Source organism: Ctenopharyngodon idella, chromosome 7, assembly GCF_019924925.1.
Source record: "Ctenopharyngodon idella isolate HZGC_01 chromosome 7, HZGC01, whole genome shotgun sequence".
NCBI classification, from domain to species: domain Eukaryota; kingdom Metazoa; phylum Chordata; class Actinopteri; order Cypriniformes; family Xenocyprididae; genus Ctenopharyngodon; species Ctenopharyngodon idella.
The window spans coordinates 31,417,432-31,435,851 of record NC_067226.1 but is presented as its reverse complement, the minus strand read 5'-3'; the positions used below and the strand labels follow the sequence as shown (position 1 = coordinate 31,435,851).

At 37.5% G+C, this 18,420-nt stretch overlaps 1 protein-coding gene across 6 annotated transcripts; it reads left to right on the top strand.

The window, feature by feature from the left end:
- The first annotated feature begins 702 nt into the window (after positions 1–702).
- On the top strand, positions 703–17,570 carry lrrc28 (leucine rich repeat containing 28). 6 transcript variants are annotated; one of them, XM_051900630.1, is made up of 12 exons: positions 716–879; positions 1,348–1,425; positions 1,853–2,082; positions 2,187–2,227; positions 2,547–2,584; positions 2,681–2,818; positions 3,921–4,127; positions 6,074–6,176; positions 6,303–6,377; positions 8,777–8,955; positions 9,651–9,810; positions 16,192–17,570. In XM_051900630.1, the coding sequence occupies exons 3-12, from the start codon at positions 1,915–1,917 to the stop codon at positions 16,259–16,261; spliced, it is 1,179 nt and encodes a 392-aa protein (XP_051756590.1). In that variant the 5' UTR covers positions 716–879; positions 1,348–1,425; positions 1,853–1,914; the 3' UTR covers positions 16,262–17,570. The 6 variants fall into 6 exon arrangements, with proteins under 6 accessions (XP_051756589.1, XP_051756590.1, XP_051756593.1 ...); XM_051900628.1 differs by having other exon boundaries at positions 718–879; positions 1,348–1,430; XM_051900629.1 differs by lacking the exon at positions 1,348–1,425 and having other exon boundaries at positions 703–879.
- Positions 17,571–18,420: the final 850 nt, after the last annotated feature.

Below are 18,420 nucleotides of genomic sequence, written 5' to 3'. Positions count from 1 at the left end.
CACTATCGGCCGATAGTTTAAAAACAGCCGATAGTCAGGGCCGATATATCCTGTCAATCAAAAGAGGGCAGGAAAATGCACTGCATTTGGGCTTTGTGTAAAGAAAATGCTAAGATTTGATGTTCAATATTAATAGTTATTATATGAATTAATAACATTCAGAAAGTTAAGAAATATTAATTTAATCTTCAGAATTTAGTTAATGTTAATATTAATTTGAGTAATGTGTTTGTTTATAACTGATACCAGTTACTCTGAAACAAGTTGATGAAATGGATTATTTGCATTTCTTTCAAAACATGATAATTAAAAATATGATGATTAATTATTAATTATAATGAAATTATCATTAATTTAAAAGAAGGTATAAACGGATATCGGTATTGGAGAAATTTAGTATCGGTACATCTCTACTTATTATTAATATAATATTAGTATTATTATAATGATAATTAGCTTTATGATTTCTGTTTTCGCTTATTATATGAATTTGGGTGAATAATGATTGAACCAAACTGTATTTGAGAATCAGATTCAGATGTGTGTTAAATAAATAAATGAATGTGTAATAGTGTGTGTGTTTGTGTGTTCCTCGTTTGTTGTCAAGTGTTCATTAGATGGATTGCCTGAGGGAAAAACTTCCTGTGTCTGGTCGTTCTGGTGCTCAGGGCTCTGTAGCGTCGACCAGATGGCAACAGTTCAAAGAGGGAGTGTGCTGGATGTGAGGGGTCCAGAGTGATTTTGCCAGCCCTTTTGCGCAGTCTGGATAAGCACAGATCTTGGAGATTGGGGAGGGTTGTACCAAGGATTCGCTCAGCAGTCCAGACTATCCGACATAGTCTTCTGAGGTCAGAATTGGTAGCTGAGCTGAACCAGACGGTAAGTGAAGTGCATAGTACGGATTCAATGATGGCAGAGTAAAGCTGTTTCAGCAGTTCCTGTGGCAGGTTGAACTTCTTCAGTTGGTGGAGGAAGTACAGCCTCTGTTGGGCCTTTTTCACAATGGAGTCAATGTGAATGTCCCACTTTAGGTCCTGAGATATGGTGTTGCCGAGGAACCTGAATGACTCCACTGTTTTTACAGTGCAGGGGGGTTTCTTCTGAAGTCCATGGATATTTTGACATTTCTCTTAAAAAAAAAAAAAAAAAAAAAAAAAAAAAATTAAAACTAACTTTATATATTATATTATATTATATTATATTATATTATATTATATTATATTATATTATATTATATTATATTATATTATATTAGTGCCGTGGATGTGTCTCTATCGACTGATGTAAGGAAAACTACATTACCCATGATGCTCTCTGTCTTGTATCCTGTGACGCGTTTGCTCTCAGACGGAAGTGCAGTTTGGTACACAAACAACTCCAGAGGTTTAAACAGAGAACGTTTCACATGTCATAGACAACAGGGATGTAATGTAAGTTGCAATTTATCAATGATAATATTTGCTGTGTTGTGTATTGAGTATGTCAGTGTTATAGTGCGCGCAGTCTAAGATCTGAGCAGCAGTTATGATTAGATTTCTGCAGAGACTAGTGTTATCAGACTGACTGACAGTATAGTACAGTACAGCATCATTATCTGAGCTCGTCTTGGTTCATACTGTATAATTATTATTATTGGTATTTGACATTACAAAATACTTTTATACTACTAGTAAACATCAGTTCATAAGTAACTTCATATTTTACTGTCTGTGTGGGTTTTTCTACTAGCATTTTTTCCCCTAGCAAATCCTGTACATTACCTTTAGTCCAATATAAAGATATTATTTATTGATTAATTGATTGATTGATTGACTATCTATCTATCTATCTATCTATCTTTTTACCCCTCAAGAATGGAAAAGTAGAAGTTGAAAGAGGGAGAAACTCTCTCAACCAAAGACGGTTCTCACAGCCATGGCCTCTGAACTCCGTGCAGCAATTTTTATAGCCAAACAAGAGCGACACAAAAATCTTTTCCTGAACTACAGAAACCTCAGCAATTTCCCTGTGGAGCTCCTCAAAGATGAAGGGATGCAGTTCCTGGAGCGTCTCTTCATGAAGAGAAACTCCCTCACAACACTTGTAAGATCTCATTCTGTTAGTCTTCAGTTTTGATTCAGCCCTGTGTTGAAATATTGTAAATATAGTTTGCCTATATTATCCTAATACTGTTTTCCTCCTGTCAGCCAGAAAATCTGGCTCAGAAGCTTCCCAACCTGATTGAATTGTGAGTATTTATCTTTATACATCTTTATTTATGTGAGTGTTTATATCTTTATATAGTATTTATCTATCTCATTATACCCTTCTGATTTTTGTTTATGTTGTTATAACAATGGACAGTTGGTGTTGTACAGCTGTAATATTACTGTTGTCCAGTAGAGGTCCCTGAGTCATAGTTATTATTTATTGGTGGGTAAGAAAACATCAAAATATGACTGGATGGGCAAAGTCTAAGTTTGGTAAAATTTAAATTATTTGAGTTAAATCTTTACTACATCTGATGAAAAACAAGATTATAATCTCACAACCTTTTTTTTCTTTAGATACCTGCACTCAAACAATATTGCAATAATTCCTCAAGGTAACTTAATTTTATGAATATATATATATATATATAATCAATATTTTGATATCAAGTACATTATGTATTGCATGATACATTATGTTGTTGTTCCAGCAATAGGCGACCTTGTGAAGCTGCAGTCGCTGGACCTGAGTGACAACGCTCTTCAAATCATCTGCCCAGAGATTGGTCAGCTGCGCTCATTACGACACCTGCGATTGGCCAACAATCAGCTGAAGTTTCTCCCGCAAGGTGAGTCCTGCACATTTATCAGCATTTCTCTAAAAAAACTGAGAATGATTGAGCTGCTGCTGCTGGTTATTGTTATTGTCAATTCCTCCATGCATAGAAAGATCTAATAATAATAATTATTTAGTTTTCGAGCTGAATTAAATTGAAAAGAATGCGAAAGAGGACTGTCAGCACAGTTACTAAGTAAACAGCCCCTGTCATGGACATTATTTGTAACATGAAACATCTTTTCTTGTGTAATTGAGCAGCTTTAACTGCATCAAATCATTTCTTCGCTCACCAGCTGAGTATGAGGAAACTGCATCACCAGAAGCTTTTAAACTTCAGTAGATATTGCAGTTATTAAACTTCATTTAATGAAGAGGTTTCTGCGCTCAGCATGACATTTAAATGGTTCTGAGGAGTAAAACTTCATAAAGAGTCTGTGGGGAAAATGACTAAGCTTTTTGACACTCTCTTTAAATGCTTTGCTTCAAAACACGCAGTTGTTTTTATTGCTCTTTTCCATTTTAACTGGGTAATGTTTCATCTGAAGCTCTATCATATGTCAGTTGTTCCAAATGAAGTGTTTTACAGTGAATTGTTACAACAGTTTCTAGCATATTTTATCTAGTGACAAGCATTGCACACATGTTGGAAAGAAGTGTGATTTTTGTATTTAATTGTAACACAATTATGGTTCCTTTTCAATATCACATAATGTATTTTTTCCCAGCAGAAGGCATAAAGACACTACCTAGGGTTATAATAGCCTGCTATTACCTGATTTATTTATTATAAATGAGTTATCCGTGCATATCTTTATTTTTTCAGTTCATGTGCCCTCATAATCTTTAATCAAAACAACTTCCCCTCCCTCTTGCAGCGACATCTCTTCTCTGATGATGTGTTTACTAGTGCGAGGGGCGGGGCAACCTGTCAATCACATGACATTAACCAATAGCGAATCACAACCATGCAACAATCCAATCAAATGTTTTTTTTTTTTCCTTTCCCATAAGCCATTTCACTTCGATGTATGTCACAGTAGGGAAGAAAAGACTATCGCAACTTCTGTTTCATGCCGATTTTAACAGAAATGTTTATTGGCTTGTGTTGGTAGAGCTGGGGGATCTCCGAGAGCTGGAGACTCTGGACGTGTCCATGAACCTCCTGAGGACTCTACCAGAGCGTCTGCACCAGTGTCTGTCCCTGCAGTGTCTGACGGCAGACCGCAACCTGCTACAATGCCTTCCCCGCCAGCTCTGTCTGCTGCCCGACCTCAATGAGCTCTCCATGGCCGCCAACTGCCTGACATCACTGCCGCTGGGTGAGCAGATATGATGGTGTCATCAAGACATTTACATGTATGCATAGGCAGACGATTTTATCCAAAGAAACAGTGCATTCAAGTTTCACTACCTTTCCAAAGTTTGGGGTCTTTTTTTTTTTTTAAAGAAATTAATACTTTGAAGAATACAAATTGATCAAAAGTGACAGTAAAACATGTTACAAAAGATTTCTATTTCAAATAAACACTGTTCTTTTAAAGGGAAAGTGAAAAATGAAAATTATGTCATTAATTACTCACCCTCATGTCGTTCCACACCCGTGAGACCTTCGTTCATCTTCAGAACACAAATTAAGATATTTTTGATAAAATCCGATGGCCTGCATTGCCACCAATAATGGTGCATTCACACCAGATGCGAATGAAGCGTTAAGCACGAGTGATTTACATGTTAAGTCAATGCAAAGACGCGATAGACATCCTGTGGCGCGATTCGCGCGAATTGAGCGTTTTGGGCGTTTGACGCGTGTAACGCATGATTCACGTGAATAGCGCGAGTTGAAAAATCTGAACTTTGGCGAATATTCGCGGCGCGTTAACCAATCAGGAGCTTGCTCTAGTAGTGACGTGATTACGACGTAGCGAGCGAAGGCAGAAATCCAAAACAACAATGGAGGACAAAATCATCATCGCTGTATGTGGATACCCGGAGCTGTACGACACATCTTCGTACTTTTATAGAAACAGGAATAAAAAGGAACCAATCTGGTAAGTTGTAAAAAACACTCTTTACTCAATTTGAGCTATATATATACATATTGAGACTACAAGCTAGCTAAAGCCGGCAAATTGAGCTTATTCGCTGTATTTTACAACTACTTTCCCGCGGATGAGCTGATGTGTTTATTCAGTGAAAGTGTGCAGATACGAGACTGGAGCTGTCTGGCAGAAGCCCCTCTCAAGATGCGAATTCGCGTCTGTTGTGAAGTGAATTTCACGCACGAATGAAGCGAGTAAACTCAAAATGTTCAAGCGTCCAACTACGTACGAATAGCGCGATTTATTTGCGCAAGTCGCGTCTGTTGTGAACGCCCCATAACACTCCCTTTTTCAATGCCCAGAAAGCTACTAAAAAGATATTTAAAACAGTTCATGTGACTACAGTGGTTCAACCGTAATATTATAAAGCGATGAGAAATAACAACTTTAAAAAATGAAATAACAACTTTTCAAAAATATCTAGTGATGGGCGATTTCAAAACAACACTTCGAAGCTTTACGAATCTTTTGTTTTGAATCAGCGGTTCAGAGCGCCAAAAATCACATGATTTCAGTAAACGAGGCTTCGTTACGTCATAAGTGTTTTGAAACTTCAATAGTTCACGTGACTCTGGCAGACTGATACGCTCTCCGAACCACTGATTCGAAACAAAAGATTCGTAAAGCTTCGAAGCTTCATGAAGCAGTGTTTTGAAATCGCCCATCACTAGATATTGTTGAATAAAGTCGTTTTTTTGGGGTTTTTTTGGCGCACAAAAAGTATTCTCGTCGCTTCATAATATTGAGGTTGAACCACTGTAGTCACATGAACTGTTTTAAATATGTTTTTAGTAGCTTTCTGGGCATTGAAAAGGGAGTGTTATTGCTGGCGATGTAGGCATCACTGAGCCATTGGATTTTATTGAAAATATCTTAATTTGTGTTCTGAAGATGAACGAAGGTCTTACGGGTGTGGAATGACATGAGGGTGAGTAATAAATGACAGAATTTTCATTTTTGGGTGAACTAACACTTTAAACATTCTATAAAACATTCAGCATTAATAATAAGAAATGTGTCTTGAGCAGCAAATCGGCATATTAGAATGATTTTTGAAGGATCATGTGACTGAAGTAATGGCTGCTATTTTATGACTATATTCCACGAGTTCCAGGTGAATTATTTGACGTTGTTGCCGATAAACTGATGTTTTATATTTCTGTCAGATCTGGGGCGCTCCATGGAGCTGCAGTTTGTCTTTGTGGACAACAACGCTCAACTGAAGGCTCTCCCATCGTATCTTTATAACAAAGTCATCGGCTGCAGTGGGTGAGTTTTTTTCTGTCATTGTAATATGTGATCAAAATCCCAACTTTTTGTTTTAAAAATTTCTATAAAGCAGGGCTGTCAGAGTCATAGTCACAGAAGCTTTATTGTCATTTCTGCTCTATACAGCGAAACGAAATGGCGTTCCTCTGGGACCATGGTGCTACATAAGACAGCACATGACAAGGACTACAAAAACAAGCTGTACATAATTTAAATTTACAGGCTAAAACAAAGAGTTAAATAAGAACTGTCAATTGATTTAAAAACGAATTAATTGCACCAATTTCTGTTATTAATCATGATTAATCACACCTAACATTTAAAATCTGTAATCATAGATGTTTGACATTTTCACATTTTTCTCATTTCATAATCAATGTACTGTACACATTTATTGAACTGAACTGAATCAACACTGATTTCAACTGAATAATGACTGTTTACTATTGTCTTTTTAAAACTCTGTTTGCATCACTGATCGTTATTTTCCCGTTTATCGCTGTAAAACTCCTTTGAAACAATCTGTATTGTATTAAGCGCTATATAAATAAAGGTGACTTGACTTAACGTGACATTAATTCTATAAATGAACGAGGAAACAACAAAAGAATTATCAAATTATCATCTGTTTTTTTTTATTGATAATTTATTACAAATTACAGAACATTCAATTTATTTCACGTTTATTTGTATAGCACTTTTCATATCGTTTCAAAGCAGCTTTACAGTAAATGCATGTTGCTACATTACAATTTAGAGTAATCTGTTATCAGTGGTGACTGTATCCAATTCAGAAATATACAGTTCTAAGATAATACAAATCATGCAGCTAGCTCACATATTGCAAGTTGTGATCATAATGATTACAATCAGGGCTTGACATTAACACCCGCCAAACGCGGGTGTATTTCAGTAGTGGCGTGTAACGCAGTCACTCCTGCTAGCCACTTTGACTGGTTGATTTTTATACATAATATATACATTTTTTTAATTGCAGTCTTTTAAAAAGGCATCTGAAATAATAAACTAAGTGCAATGTAGTGTCAAAAATACTGATTTTTCAAGACATCAATACTGAAATATCTGAAACGTTTCCAATAGTCATTTTCCGCATAATAGACACACAATACCAGCTGATCTTTCTCTCTCTCTCATCTCTCAGACAGCAAGTTGACACACAAACCCTCCTCCTCTCACTCACTTGTTTCATTTGCTCCGGATGAATATTGTTGGTGTTACAGGGCTTGAATTTCGCCATGGGATTGCATGTATTGCGCATAATTTTACTCATTCCCGCTGATTTTGTGCTCACACCCAAAGTGCGCCACATAAAGCCGCCTCTCAGTACTAAATTGAGTTCTTTTTCACTGCTTATTGCACTTAAACAGTCAAATACACACAAAATAATGTCAAAATGCTGGTCTTGGCGAATGTTCACGTAAACACAGTCAGTTATGTATGAAGTAAACGTAAACAGTTGAGAAAGAAAACGCATGTGTAACAGTATAATGGATCCGTGCATCAGGTCTTAAAGTGACAGCAGCCTAGTATACCTGCTGCCAAATTATGAGATAATTTTAAAAATATCGATATGGCAGTTTTTCCATATGGTAAAGATGCTAAAATTGTGGCCAGTGAAAATGTTGAGTGGCTAGTAACTTTGGAAAACCTCTAGCCACAGTGGCTGGTGAGCGAAAAAGTTAATGTCAAGCCCTGAATACAATATATAGAACATTTGTATATAGAAACTTTTTAATTTAAGTGAACCTTTACATAAACCCATTATAATAAATGTCAGGTTTAGCTGTGCCTTTTATATAGTATATTTGGTGGCGTTTCACTCTCTGTCAAAACTGTATAAGAGCTGTCAGTTTATTTTCCCCCACTTTAAAGTTTATTTAATTTCACAGAAATTAATGTGTTATTTTTCCCAGCCCAGATATAAAGACACAAAGAAACAAATAGATTCAGCACAACAGAATTAGATTTTTTTTGTTGTTGTTGTTGCCTCGTGCCTTTTTTTATGTATTTATTTGACATTATAGCTGGTTAAATCTGAAATAGATGATTTGGCACAATAATAGATCAGCATTGGATAAAGTGGAGCTCATTCCAGACCCTGTGAGCTACTGGACAAACGCTACAGCAGAAACTAGTGGAAAATGTGTGTAGAGTCTTTGGTCAGATTTTCCATCCATCTAAAAGTAAACAACATTGATTTTTTTCACACATGTAACTCTGCGAGCAGAGTTTACTTGCCTCACACAAACATCAAAACTCTTGAATATCTTTTAAAGCTTCGCTTTGGTAAATCTCACAAAAAGTTCTTCTATAAACTATAAACTTAAATCTGGCTTGTCCATTTTTAATACGCTTTGCTGCTTTTGCTGCACATTTTTCCAAGAAAGATTCTCCAGCTGAGCACCAACTCTGGCACAAGAATCAGCACCATTTCAGTAACAATGTCTGGGTGGGAAAATGTTTCTGACATTTTAAGTCAATTACGAAAGTATCACAGTTGCTATTTGGTGTGATTGATCCCTGGCTGTTTCAGACGGACACCTGCTGACATAAGGTTATTTATCTGTATGCGTGTACAGATGCGGTCTAGCTGCACAGATCTCTGACGTGAAGCAGCTCTGCTTGACGCTGGGAGATGTGACTGTTCCTCTGCCATCTGAAGTGAAGGCCATCGGCTCCGAGACAGACCGTGTGTTGCCTCTGGAAGAGCTGGCGTGCAGAGTCCTACATGCAGCCCACAACTCATGTTTGTCAACAGGTATATTAGGCTGCTGTCACTTTAAGACCTGATGCACGGATCCATTATACACATGCGTTTTCTTTCTCAACTGTTTACATTCACTTAATACATAACTGACTCTGTTTACTTGAATACTCACTAAGACCAGCATTTTGACATTATTTTGTGTGTATTTGACTGTTTAAGCGCAATAAGCCGTATAAAGAACTCAATTTAGTACTGAGAGGCGGCTTTATGTGGCACACTTTGGGTTTGAGCACAAAATCTGCGGCAATGAGTAAAATTATGCACAATAAGCGCAATCCCATGGCGAAATTCAAGCCCTGTAACACCAACAATATTCATCTGGAGCAAATGAAACGAGTGAGTAAGGGGAGGAGGGTTTGCAGCACTAATCAGAACATACTGCTGCCTCATAAGACGTAGTAATTCAGCGCCACAGCAACACATTGTCTTGTTGTAAGACATTCTCTGTATTTTAAAACCGTCCATGTTGCTGTTGTTTTTGTCTTTTGGTGTATGCCTACCAACACAATGTCACTGCCATAGAAACCAAAGCAGAAAAGAGCACACGGGACACACAAATTGGATCTGAACAGTTTCGATACACAGCGTGGACACGGTTCATCATTTAGATCAGATTCCAGTCAGATACACAAATAATTCGATTCCTTAAACTTTTTTGTTCTTGTGTTCTCCTGTCTTGTGTGCAGATGTGAAGTTCCTGACTTCATTCCTGTTGCCCAAGAGTCTGCTGGATGTGGTCCGGTGGCCTCTGGGTCACTGTCACCGCTGCAGTCAGCCCATGTTCACCATCGTCTACCCCAAACTGTTCCCGCTCAGAGAGACTGCACTCGCAGGGGTCCACAAGAGGTACTGTTGCAAACGTGTAGTAGCATCATATCACAAGTGTGTGTTTTGGGATTCCACTTTACATCGTGTCCTGACCAGACGTGATACAGGACGATGATTTGTCTGTCCGCACTTGACATCTAAAATCATAGTATGTGGGCAGAGTCTCTTCAAGTGCAATGCACTCGCAATTAAATGGATAAAGTCCATTATCAAATTCATAGATATTACACTATTTTAACATTATAAAAATTAGGGGTGTGACGGTACATCTATTTGTCCTGAACCGTCACGGTTCGGTGCACACAGTCACACGACGAATACAGTCAGTCACAGGCGATCCACACTTCAATCCAGAAGGCGCGCACGGTAATGCAACGCTGTTTGCTAACCACCACATCAGAAAGAAGCGAAGAAGAAGAACAACAGATGATCTACGCACAGATATGATTAAGTATAATCTCTCAACCAGTGTTTCAACCACAGAAAGACATCAATAAAACAGCTTGAGAATAATATCTCACGTAGCATTACATTTACCTCAGGCAAGTCATTTAGTGTCCACAGCATGTTAGTTCACTAGAGAAATCAACTCTAGAGGGAGAATATATGCACTATATTAGCTTATATATTCATGGTATTTACTTTATTTGTTAGTAATATCTTAATTATTTAATATATGTTTAATTACATTTGTCATGAAAACAAGTTATGACCCTAACCGTGCAAATGATTATATTTCAAAATGAACTGAAGTAGAAAAATAATTGAGAAAATAATTTTATAATTAGATTTAGAAGTTAATGCAAAACCTGCCTTGTGTGAAATTTACGTTTTTTTTTTTGTTTGTTTTTTGAGTTTTGATTATCATATCTTAAAAAAATAAATAGCAACTGAATTTAATAGTTTGGGCTCTGATGTTAATTGTAACCTTTAATATTATAGTAATGTGCAAGAAAGTGCTCCCTCTATATAGTTTACAGCATTAGCTGAGATAGTTTTTTTTTTTTATCCTTAAGAAAATGTTTATTATAATTGAATGTATTTAAAGGGAGAGACACAATTTGTTCAATAAACCACAGTTTAATTAAAAAGCAATGTTATGTTTAGTTTTACCCTCCTGCTGTACCGAACCCGTACCGAACCGTGACTTCAATACCGAGGTACGTACCGAACCTTCATGTTTGTTTACTATTACACCCCTAATGAAAATACATAGTGAGGGACTGAAAAAAACTTTTTCATAGAATACACTTGTTTGTTTTTACATTGAGTTCACAGTTTGAACGTCCTTGTATCCTTTAATTTATTTTCAATATCTGAGGTTAATTATCCATTGTTGCTTTCAGTATGGCTATAAAGAAAAGACATGCCGTTTTTGTGTGTGTCCCTTTAAATGCAAATGAGCTGCTGCTCCCGAGCACTCCAGAAGAGGGCGGAGCTTTACCAGCCCGCGCTTCGGTTGCTCAACAACAACAAAGCTGGAGAATCTCGCGCAGCCAAAATGATTGAATGTCAGTAACGGTGTTCAGCCTTACATTGTTCAAACCGGAGTCGACACTGATGGAGAGACTCAGGAAGAAGTTACAACTTTTAGAATGAAACTGGACGTTTCTGAATGGTTAGTGGATAAATTTATGTAGTTGCTGTGGAGTTGATTCAACTCATCGACCAGCATGCGCTGTCATGTTAATCTTTTGTGCAAATCCAGCGTTGAATTGACCCTCGTTTGTGAAGCAGTTCGGCGTAAAATGACGGCATGTCAACAACACTCTACTACAATAACTTCCTCTTCTCTAAAGCAGCCCAACATGGCCTCACCCCCTTTGTTGCATGTTCTCGGGGGTGGGGTTTATGTAAATTTTAGGGTGATGTCACCAACCCGGGAAGAAGTTCGTTGTAGTCCCTACCAGCCGTTTGTTGTAGTCCTTAAAAAGTGATTTCTGTAATAGAAAATATCTCCCTTTGCATTGAACTTTGAGCGTCATAACTTTGCAGATGTTGTTTATGCTCAAACAGCAACATTACACACTAACTAAAGTTAAAAAAGTCAAATCATAATCAACCACTCCTTTAACATTTAAACTAAAGTAGGCAATATTTAATAAACACTTTTTGTTATACTGGTTCTAAAAATGTATATATAGATGTGTTCGACTTAAAGCGGCGCTGCAGACAGTTCTGTATGCTTTTGAATCACTCTTACGGTACTTTGACGTTTTCTGAATGATAGATTGATTTCTGAAAGATCATGTGACACTGAAGACTGGAATAGTGATGCTGAAAATTCACAGAAATAAATTACATTTCAAAATATATTAGAATAGAAAAATTTCTTTAGAATGGAAACAAATTCTTTTAAATTGTAATAACATTTCACAACATTACAGTTTTTGCTGTGTTTTTCATCATATAAATGCAGCTTTGGTAAGCAATAAAACGTACCAACGGCCTTTAAATGCACATGCATTCTGGGATTGAGTATGCCATACATCTCAGCTCTTGCATTCAGAAAACGGTCTCTTCTCATTCTCTGACCCCTGTCACTTCCTCTATCTCCTCATCTTCCTGCTTGTTTGATTGGTTGAAATGATCTGTGCTTGCTCCGTTACCCGTCATGTTCCATCTGTAATGCAACGCTGTGGTTTTGGTATCAACATCCAGCAGCGTAACCCAATCAGCCTGCTCGAATGCTGCTCTCAGCTACTTCACGTGCATTAAGAGATCTAATCCACTCGCCAATTACCTCTTACCCTGAGTGTTCGGCTGTCGTTTGCAGACGAGCGGTGGTCGTGCACGTGTGCAAGCGAGAGAAAGAGAGGGAAGCTATTTGTTTAAGGGAATACTTTTCCATTTGCTTCTTTTTCACCTTTTATACTCTCCGTTTTCAACCGCAGGTCATCAGGTTAGTGTGTATTTTGTGAAAATATACCAGGAAACCCTCGCTGTTTGAATATCACTTCATCGACATGCTTATGAAAGCATGTTGTGGGAGTAAAATGGCCTCCCTTGTATGTGCACACATTAATCTGCATATTTTGAGAGCTCAGGAATGAAAGCTCATAAAAATACATCATCTCTTTCTCTGTGAGGTAGCTTCTCTTAAGCTAACCATACTAAAAATTTACAAAATGACCTTTGTGTTTTTGATACTGCATTATTTGGTTTTTGATAAGGTGAGCATCACTATTACTGTCTACTTAGTCTTAGGGGATTTGAAAAATCTCTAAACCTAGATGCTACATTTCTGAGTATGGCTTGTTGACTTTTGGAAGTTATCAGGCTTACAATTTTCGCCTGACAGACAATAAAATGGGTGCAAAAATTAGTGGTCAACCAATATTTCGCCAATATTTTTATTAGGTACACCTAATTAAGTGGCCAAATATCTAATCTGTCAATTGCATGGCAGCAACTCAATGCATTTAGGCATGTAGACATGGTCAAGATGATCTGCTAAAGTTCAAACTAAGCATCAGAATGGGGAAGAAAGGTGATTTAAGTGACTTAAAGGCACAATATGTCATTTTTCACCACTAGAGGCCTTGATTTTGCGAAATCATGGGAGATGTTGTCTTCTCGGGATAGGACACGGGCAGGAATCATGTTCATGGATAAGATTATTAACGGTTACTGTAGTATGAAGCAGAACAGGGCTGAGTGCTGTGCGAGCAGAAATGAGGCCGCTTGAGTGATTGCTAATGAGAGACGAGCGCGACACACGACTCAGAGCAGCAGAACTTTTATTATGCCGCAGTCACTGCTTCCGGTCAAGCGTATGTGGGGTAAAGCAGCGCTGTTTATCATATTAGATACATCTGTGTGTTGAAAGTTGTTATAATGCTACTCTGTGCATTCACTCGGTGGCTGCTATGAAACACTTGTTGCACACTGCAGTAAGCTAGATCGATATTAGGCATGGTAAAACATGGTACTTGCAATAAACCTAGAAAACAAGATTCAAACAATAAGACTTACTGTGTTGAGCTGTATAACAATGATTAGTTTTCTGTCGATGAATGTATCCAAACAGTTGCTCACCTGTCTAATAAAACTTATAATATGTTAAAGCATCTTTAGTGTTTCCTTGGTTTCTACAAAATAAAACCAGAAACTGAGGGTAATGCGGGTATGATGTCATTGATAGGTTACGCATGGACACGGTCCTTGTCCTGGTTAAAAGTGCTTATTTCTCAGGATTTAAACATTCTTGGAAACATTTTGGATAATGTAAGTATGCAAGTCAAATATATAACATTGTTCTTGTGGTTTTTGGATATTTTAATCCAAAAATCATACATATTGTGCCTTTAAATCTGAACGTGGCATGGTTGTTGGTGTGGGGCTGGTATTTCAGAAACTGCTGGGATTTTCACACACAACCATCTTTAGGGTTTACAGAGAATGGTCTGAAAAAGAGGAAATATCCAGTGAGCAGCAAAAATGCCTTGTTGATGCCAGAGGTCAGAAGAGAATGACCAGACTGGTTCAGCTGATAGAAAGGCAACAGTAACTCAAATAAGCACTCGTTACAACCGAGGTCTGCAGAAGAGCATCTCTGGACACACAACACGTCCAACCTTGAAGCAGACGAGCTACAGCAGCAGAAGACACACCGGAGCCACTCCTGTCAGTTAAGAACAGCAAACTGAGGCTACAATTCACACGGGACACAAATTGGACAACAGAAGATTGGAAAAATATTGCCTGGTCTGATGAGTCTCAATTTCTGCTGCAACATTCAGATGGTAGGGTCAGAAATTGGCATAAACAGCATGAAAGCATGGATCCATCCTGCCTTGTATCAACGGTTCAGGCTGGTGGTGGTGTAATGGTGTGGAGGATATTTTCTTGGCGCACTTTGGGCCTCTTAGTACCAATTGAGCATCGTTTAAATGCCATAGCCCACCTGAGTATTGTTGCTGACCATGTCCATCCCGTTATGACCACAGTGTACCATCTTCTGATGGCTTCTTCCAGCAGGATAACGCGCCATGTCACAAAGCCCAAATAATCTCAAACTGGCTTCTTGAACATGACAGTAAGTTCGCTAGAGTCATGGCCACTAGATCTCAATCCAATAGAGCACCTTTGGGATGGTGGAACGGGAGATTCACATCATGGATGTGCAGCTGACAAATCTGCAGCAACTGTGATGCTATCGTGTCAGTATGGACAAAAATCTCTGAAGAATGTTTCCAGCACCTTGTTGAATCTATGCTATAAAGAATGTTACGCCCCGTCTAGGGGAAAGGGTACAACATGAAAGACTCTGAGAAATGTAATGAAATTGAACAATGATAAATTTATTGACTTTAAATTTGGGACTTGTGATTCAGGAGCTGACTGGGCCAAAATAACAAACAAAAGTTCCTTGTTTTAAAACCTCTTTCCTAAACCCTAAGCCAAAAGAAAAGAAAAGACAATATACAAACCTAACTCCCTAACCAAAAACAAAGATCAAACAGATGGCATCAGACTCTCTACTTTCCCAAATAATCAGTATTTACAATATATACGACCAGGCAACCAAAATTTGAAAGGGCAATCCAAACTCAGCGTCAAAACAGGCAAATGGTCAAATATAACAAAGTTCCTCAAGTACAAACAATTTCAATTCAAACAAACAATCAAACAATACTCACAGTCTCTAGCACTCTTAACACATTCTTCTCTCTCTCACACACACACACACACACACACACACACAGAGATTCTGCACTATACAACCAACACTCTGCTTAAAACAAAAGATCTCTCTGTAGAGGAAGTGATGACATGCTTTTTAAAGTACTGTGCACCAATCAATAAAAAGCATCAATCAGCCTGCAGGAACCAATCAGGATGATGTTCCTAGACAGACACAGACACAGAGACACTCACAGAAAAGCAGAAATAGAACAAAACACAACCATAGGGTCGTAACAAGAATTAAGGCAGTTTTGAAGGCAAAAGTGTGTCCAACCCAGTACTAGCAAGTGTACCTAATAAAGTGGCCGGTTAGCATGTAAGATATCACCATAGGCCATTAAAAAACCTATATCGGTCGACCAAAATATCTCATAGATTTGCATTGAAGAAGGGACCTGAGCCATATCTAGACACCAGAATATCATCAGCTGGGTTTCCATCCAGTGTTTTGTAATTTTTAAGTGCATTTCTGAATCTGAACATTCAAAAAATTGTGTGTGGTCACGTTTTCATCACATTCCTACTTCAAATAATATACCTCAAATTATTGCATTATCTTTTATGCGAGGATTTGAAAGTCTTTTTGAAAGTTTGTGTACATATCAAGCGTTTTCATTTAGGTTTTAAGAACAAACTCAAAATTAGAACCTTTTTACGTTATAAGTGCATATTATTATACAGTAAGTAGATTTTCTCTGTTTTCTCACACAGAACCACAGTGAGTTTCATAGCGTACTGCTGCTCTAGCCAATGTCTGAGGACGTTTGACCTGCAGGGCTGAAGTCTTGCCCTCCATAACCTCACATCACTGCTCATGGTGCTTTCATCTTCACAAAGGATGTTGCAATAGACTTTCCACAGAACTGAGACCTTTCTGAGCTTCAAGCTCCATTTCAGAAACATTTGACAGCCCACCGTCCTGAAGATCTTCATGACTGAGTGTAACATTTTTTTAATAAAACCAGCAGTTGGTTAAACCTGATTACATTTCACAAATGAATGTAGAATGAGAAGAACTGAAACAATTGAACAATGGCCCGTTCAAACAATAAAGTATTGTTTGTGTCGGGATTATTAGGGTTTACTGTAACCAAAAAGGTTGAGGCTGTAACCAGAAGAGGGTTTCTTGAGAAACATAACAGTTACTCTGTGTTTTAAAGATTACCAACATTTATAAATTTAAAACTGGTGAGTTTTTAAGTGAGATTTTTCCATTTGAAGGGAAAAAATGTTTTCAGTGCTCTTGAAAATATTGCTGAAAATATTACTGAAAGGTCATGTTTCTTTAAAAAGGACTGTTTAAGTTACAAATTGTTTTAAACCGTGACCCAATACTTTCCTTTTTAAATATAAATGTGTGTAATTTTAATGAGGGTCATAGTCAAGTGTATGTGTGCTGAAGGTGACCAGGATTGTTACAAGTCTTTGTGAAGCTTTGACTACAAATGGTTATAAAGTGCCAATTGACTTTTATGAAAACATAAAATTGATTGTTCTCAATGAAGGCAGCTTCAAGGGACTGTACTTTTTTTTGTGCAAGATAATATTTTCAAAAGACAGAGACACGTGAATTGTGAGATTTGCTGACATTACACTACAGCTGTGCCATATACTGGAGCAAAACATCAACATTGTTCAGCTTTCAGATTTCTCTCTACATTTAATTAGACATGAGCATGACTTGATGTTACTGTTACAGTGTTCTCAAATAAAGCAGCCAGCTAGAACAGAAAAGACCCAGTGTTTTTATTTTCTCTTAAGAGTTTGTTCAGGTTTTTCACAATGTTGTAGTTGTGGTTGTTTCATGCTTATAACTGGATAATTGTGCTGTTGTTTGAATGTTTGGCAATAATAACAATGTTTAAAACTTCTCTTGTATGTTTTCTAATTTCAGATGTATGTTTAAATTGAATTTCATTCATATTGAGCACCATTTTGACTTCTGTGAATGTAACCGTCTCTGCACTGGTATCTGTTATCAACACTGTGCAGCACAGATGCAGCATAAATATATATATTCGTATGCCAGAGTCGGCCGCTCGGTTCAGATTGTTTATGTCTATTTTATGATTAAAGTTATGTTTGACGTCCTTCCCTGAAATTACATCTTTATGCTTGGGCATTTAAAGGGTACATAACACACACAGTTTCTACCAATCTCATGTTAATCTTGAGTACCTATAGAGTAGTAGTGCATCCTTAATATCTCCGAAGGGTCTTTAATTTTATCATATTTATAAAAGATAGATACGCTGTACCGAGTCTTTCCGAAAACAGCCGAGCTCCCGGAGGGAGCTAAAGAGTGACGAGCACGCGCAGCTTTTGTGTAACGATCGTCTGTATTTAACAAATGTACTTAACAAAAGTATTTAACACTCTTAAGTCGGGAAACGCGCCGGCACGTTTTGCAGGATTTTTTTTTCACATTGCAGCAAAACAGATTTAAAATACTCCGTCATTTTTTTGTCATAGAGACATACGTAATATATCAATTGAAACTATAGAATATCTTCTTTTATTTGTGTACACTCAGAGTAAAAACAAAATGATATGCTTTTTGCAAAATAAAGAAAACTAACATGATGCGTGATCTCTCGTCTCCCTCTGAACCAAGTCCAATCTGATAGTTCTCAGAAAATGAACTGTAACTTAGTGAATACTAATCACAAAAAAATTAGACTTATCTCTAAAGAAACGTTGGAATGTTAGGTTTTAAATCGTGTAAGTCAAATCGAAAACAAATATTCTCTGTTTATGTAATCTGTATGAAAACAGAGCCATGTCAGATGCCCGTGATTCAGCTCATTATCCGCTCCCACGGAGCGAGTGCTATTCAGACGCAAATTCTGAGGCAATACATGTATACATCGTCGCAATCGTGTATTTATTGTCTTCAAAAGTGTTTATCTGCATGTTATAGCCATGGTTAGCGATCTCTGG

Excerpts from the sequence above, each read along its gene's own strand:
- lrrc28 (XM_051900629.1), top strand. The coding sequence starts at position 1,915 with ATGGCCTCTGAACTCCGTGCAGCAATTTTTATAGCCAAACAAGAGCGA. Across the intron at positions 2,819-3,920 it reads GCTGAAGTTTCTCCCGCAAG|AGCTGGGGGATCTCCGAGAG; the intron begins GTGAGTCCTGCA and ends TTGTGTTGGTAG. Across the intron at positions 4,128-6,073 it reads CCTGACATCACTGCCGCTGG|ATCTGGGGCGCTCCATGGAG; the intron begins GTGAGCAGATAT and ends TATTTCTGTCAG.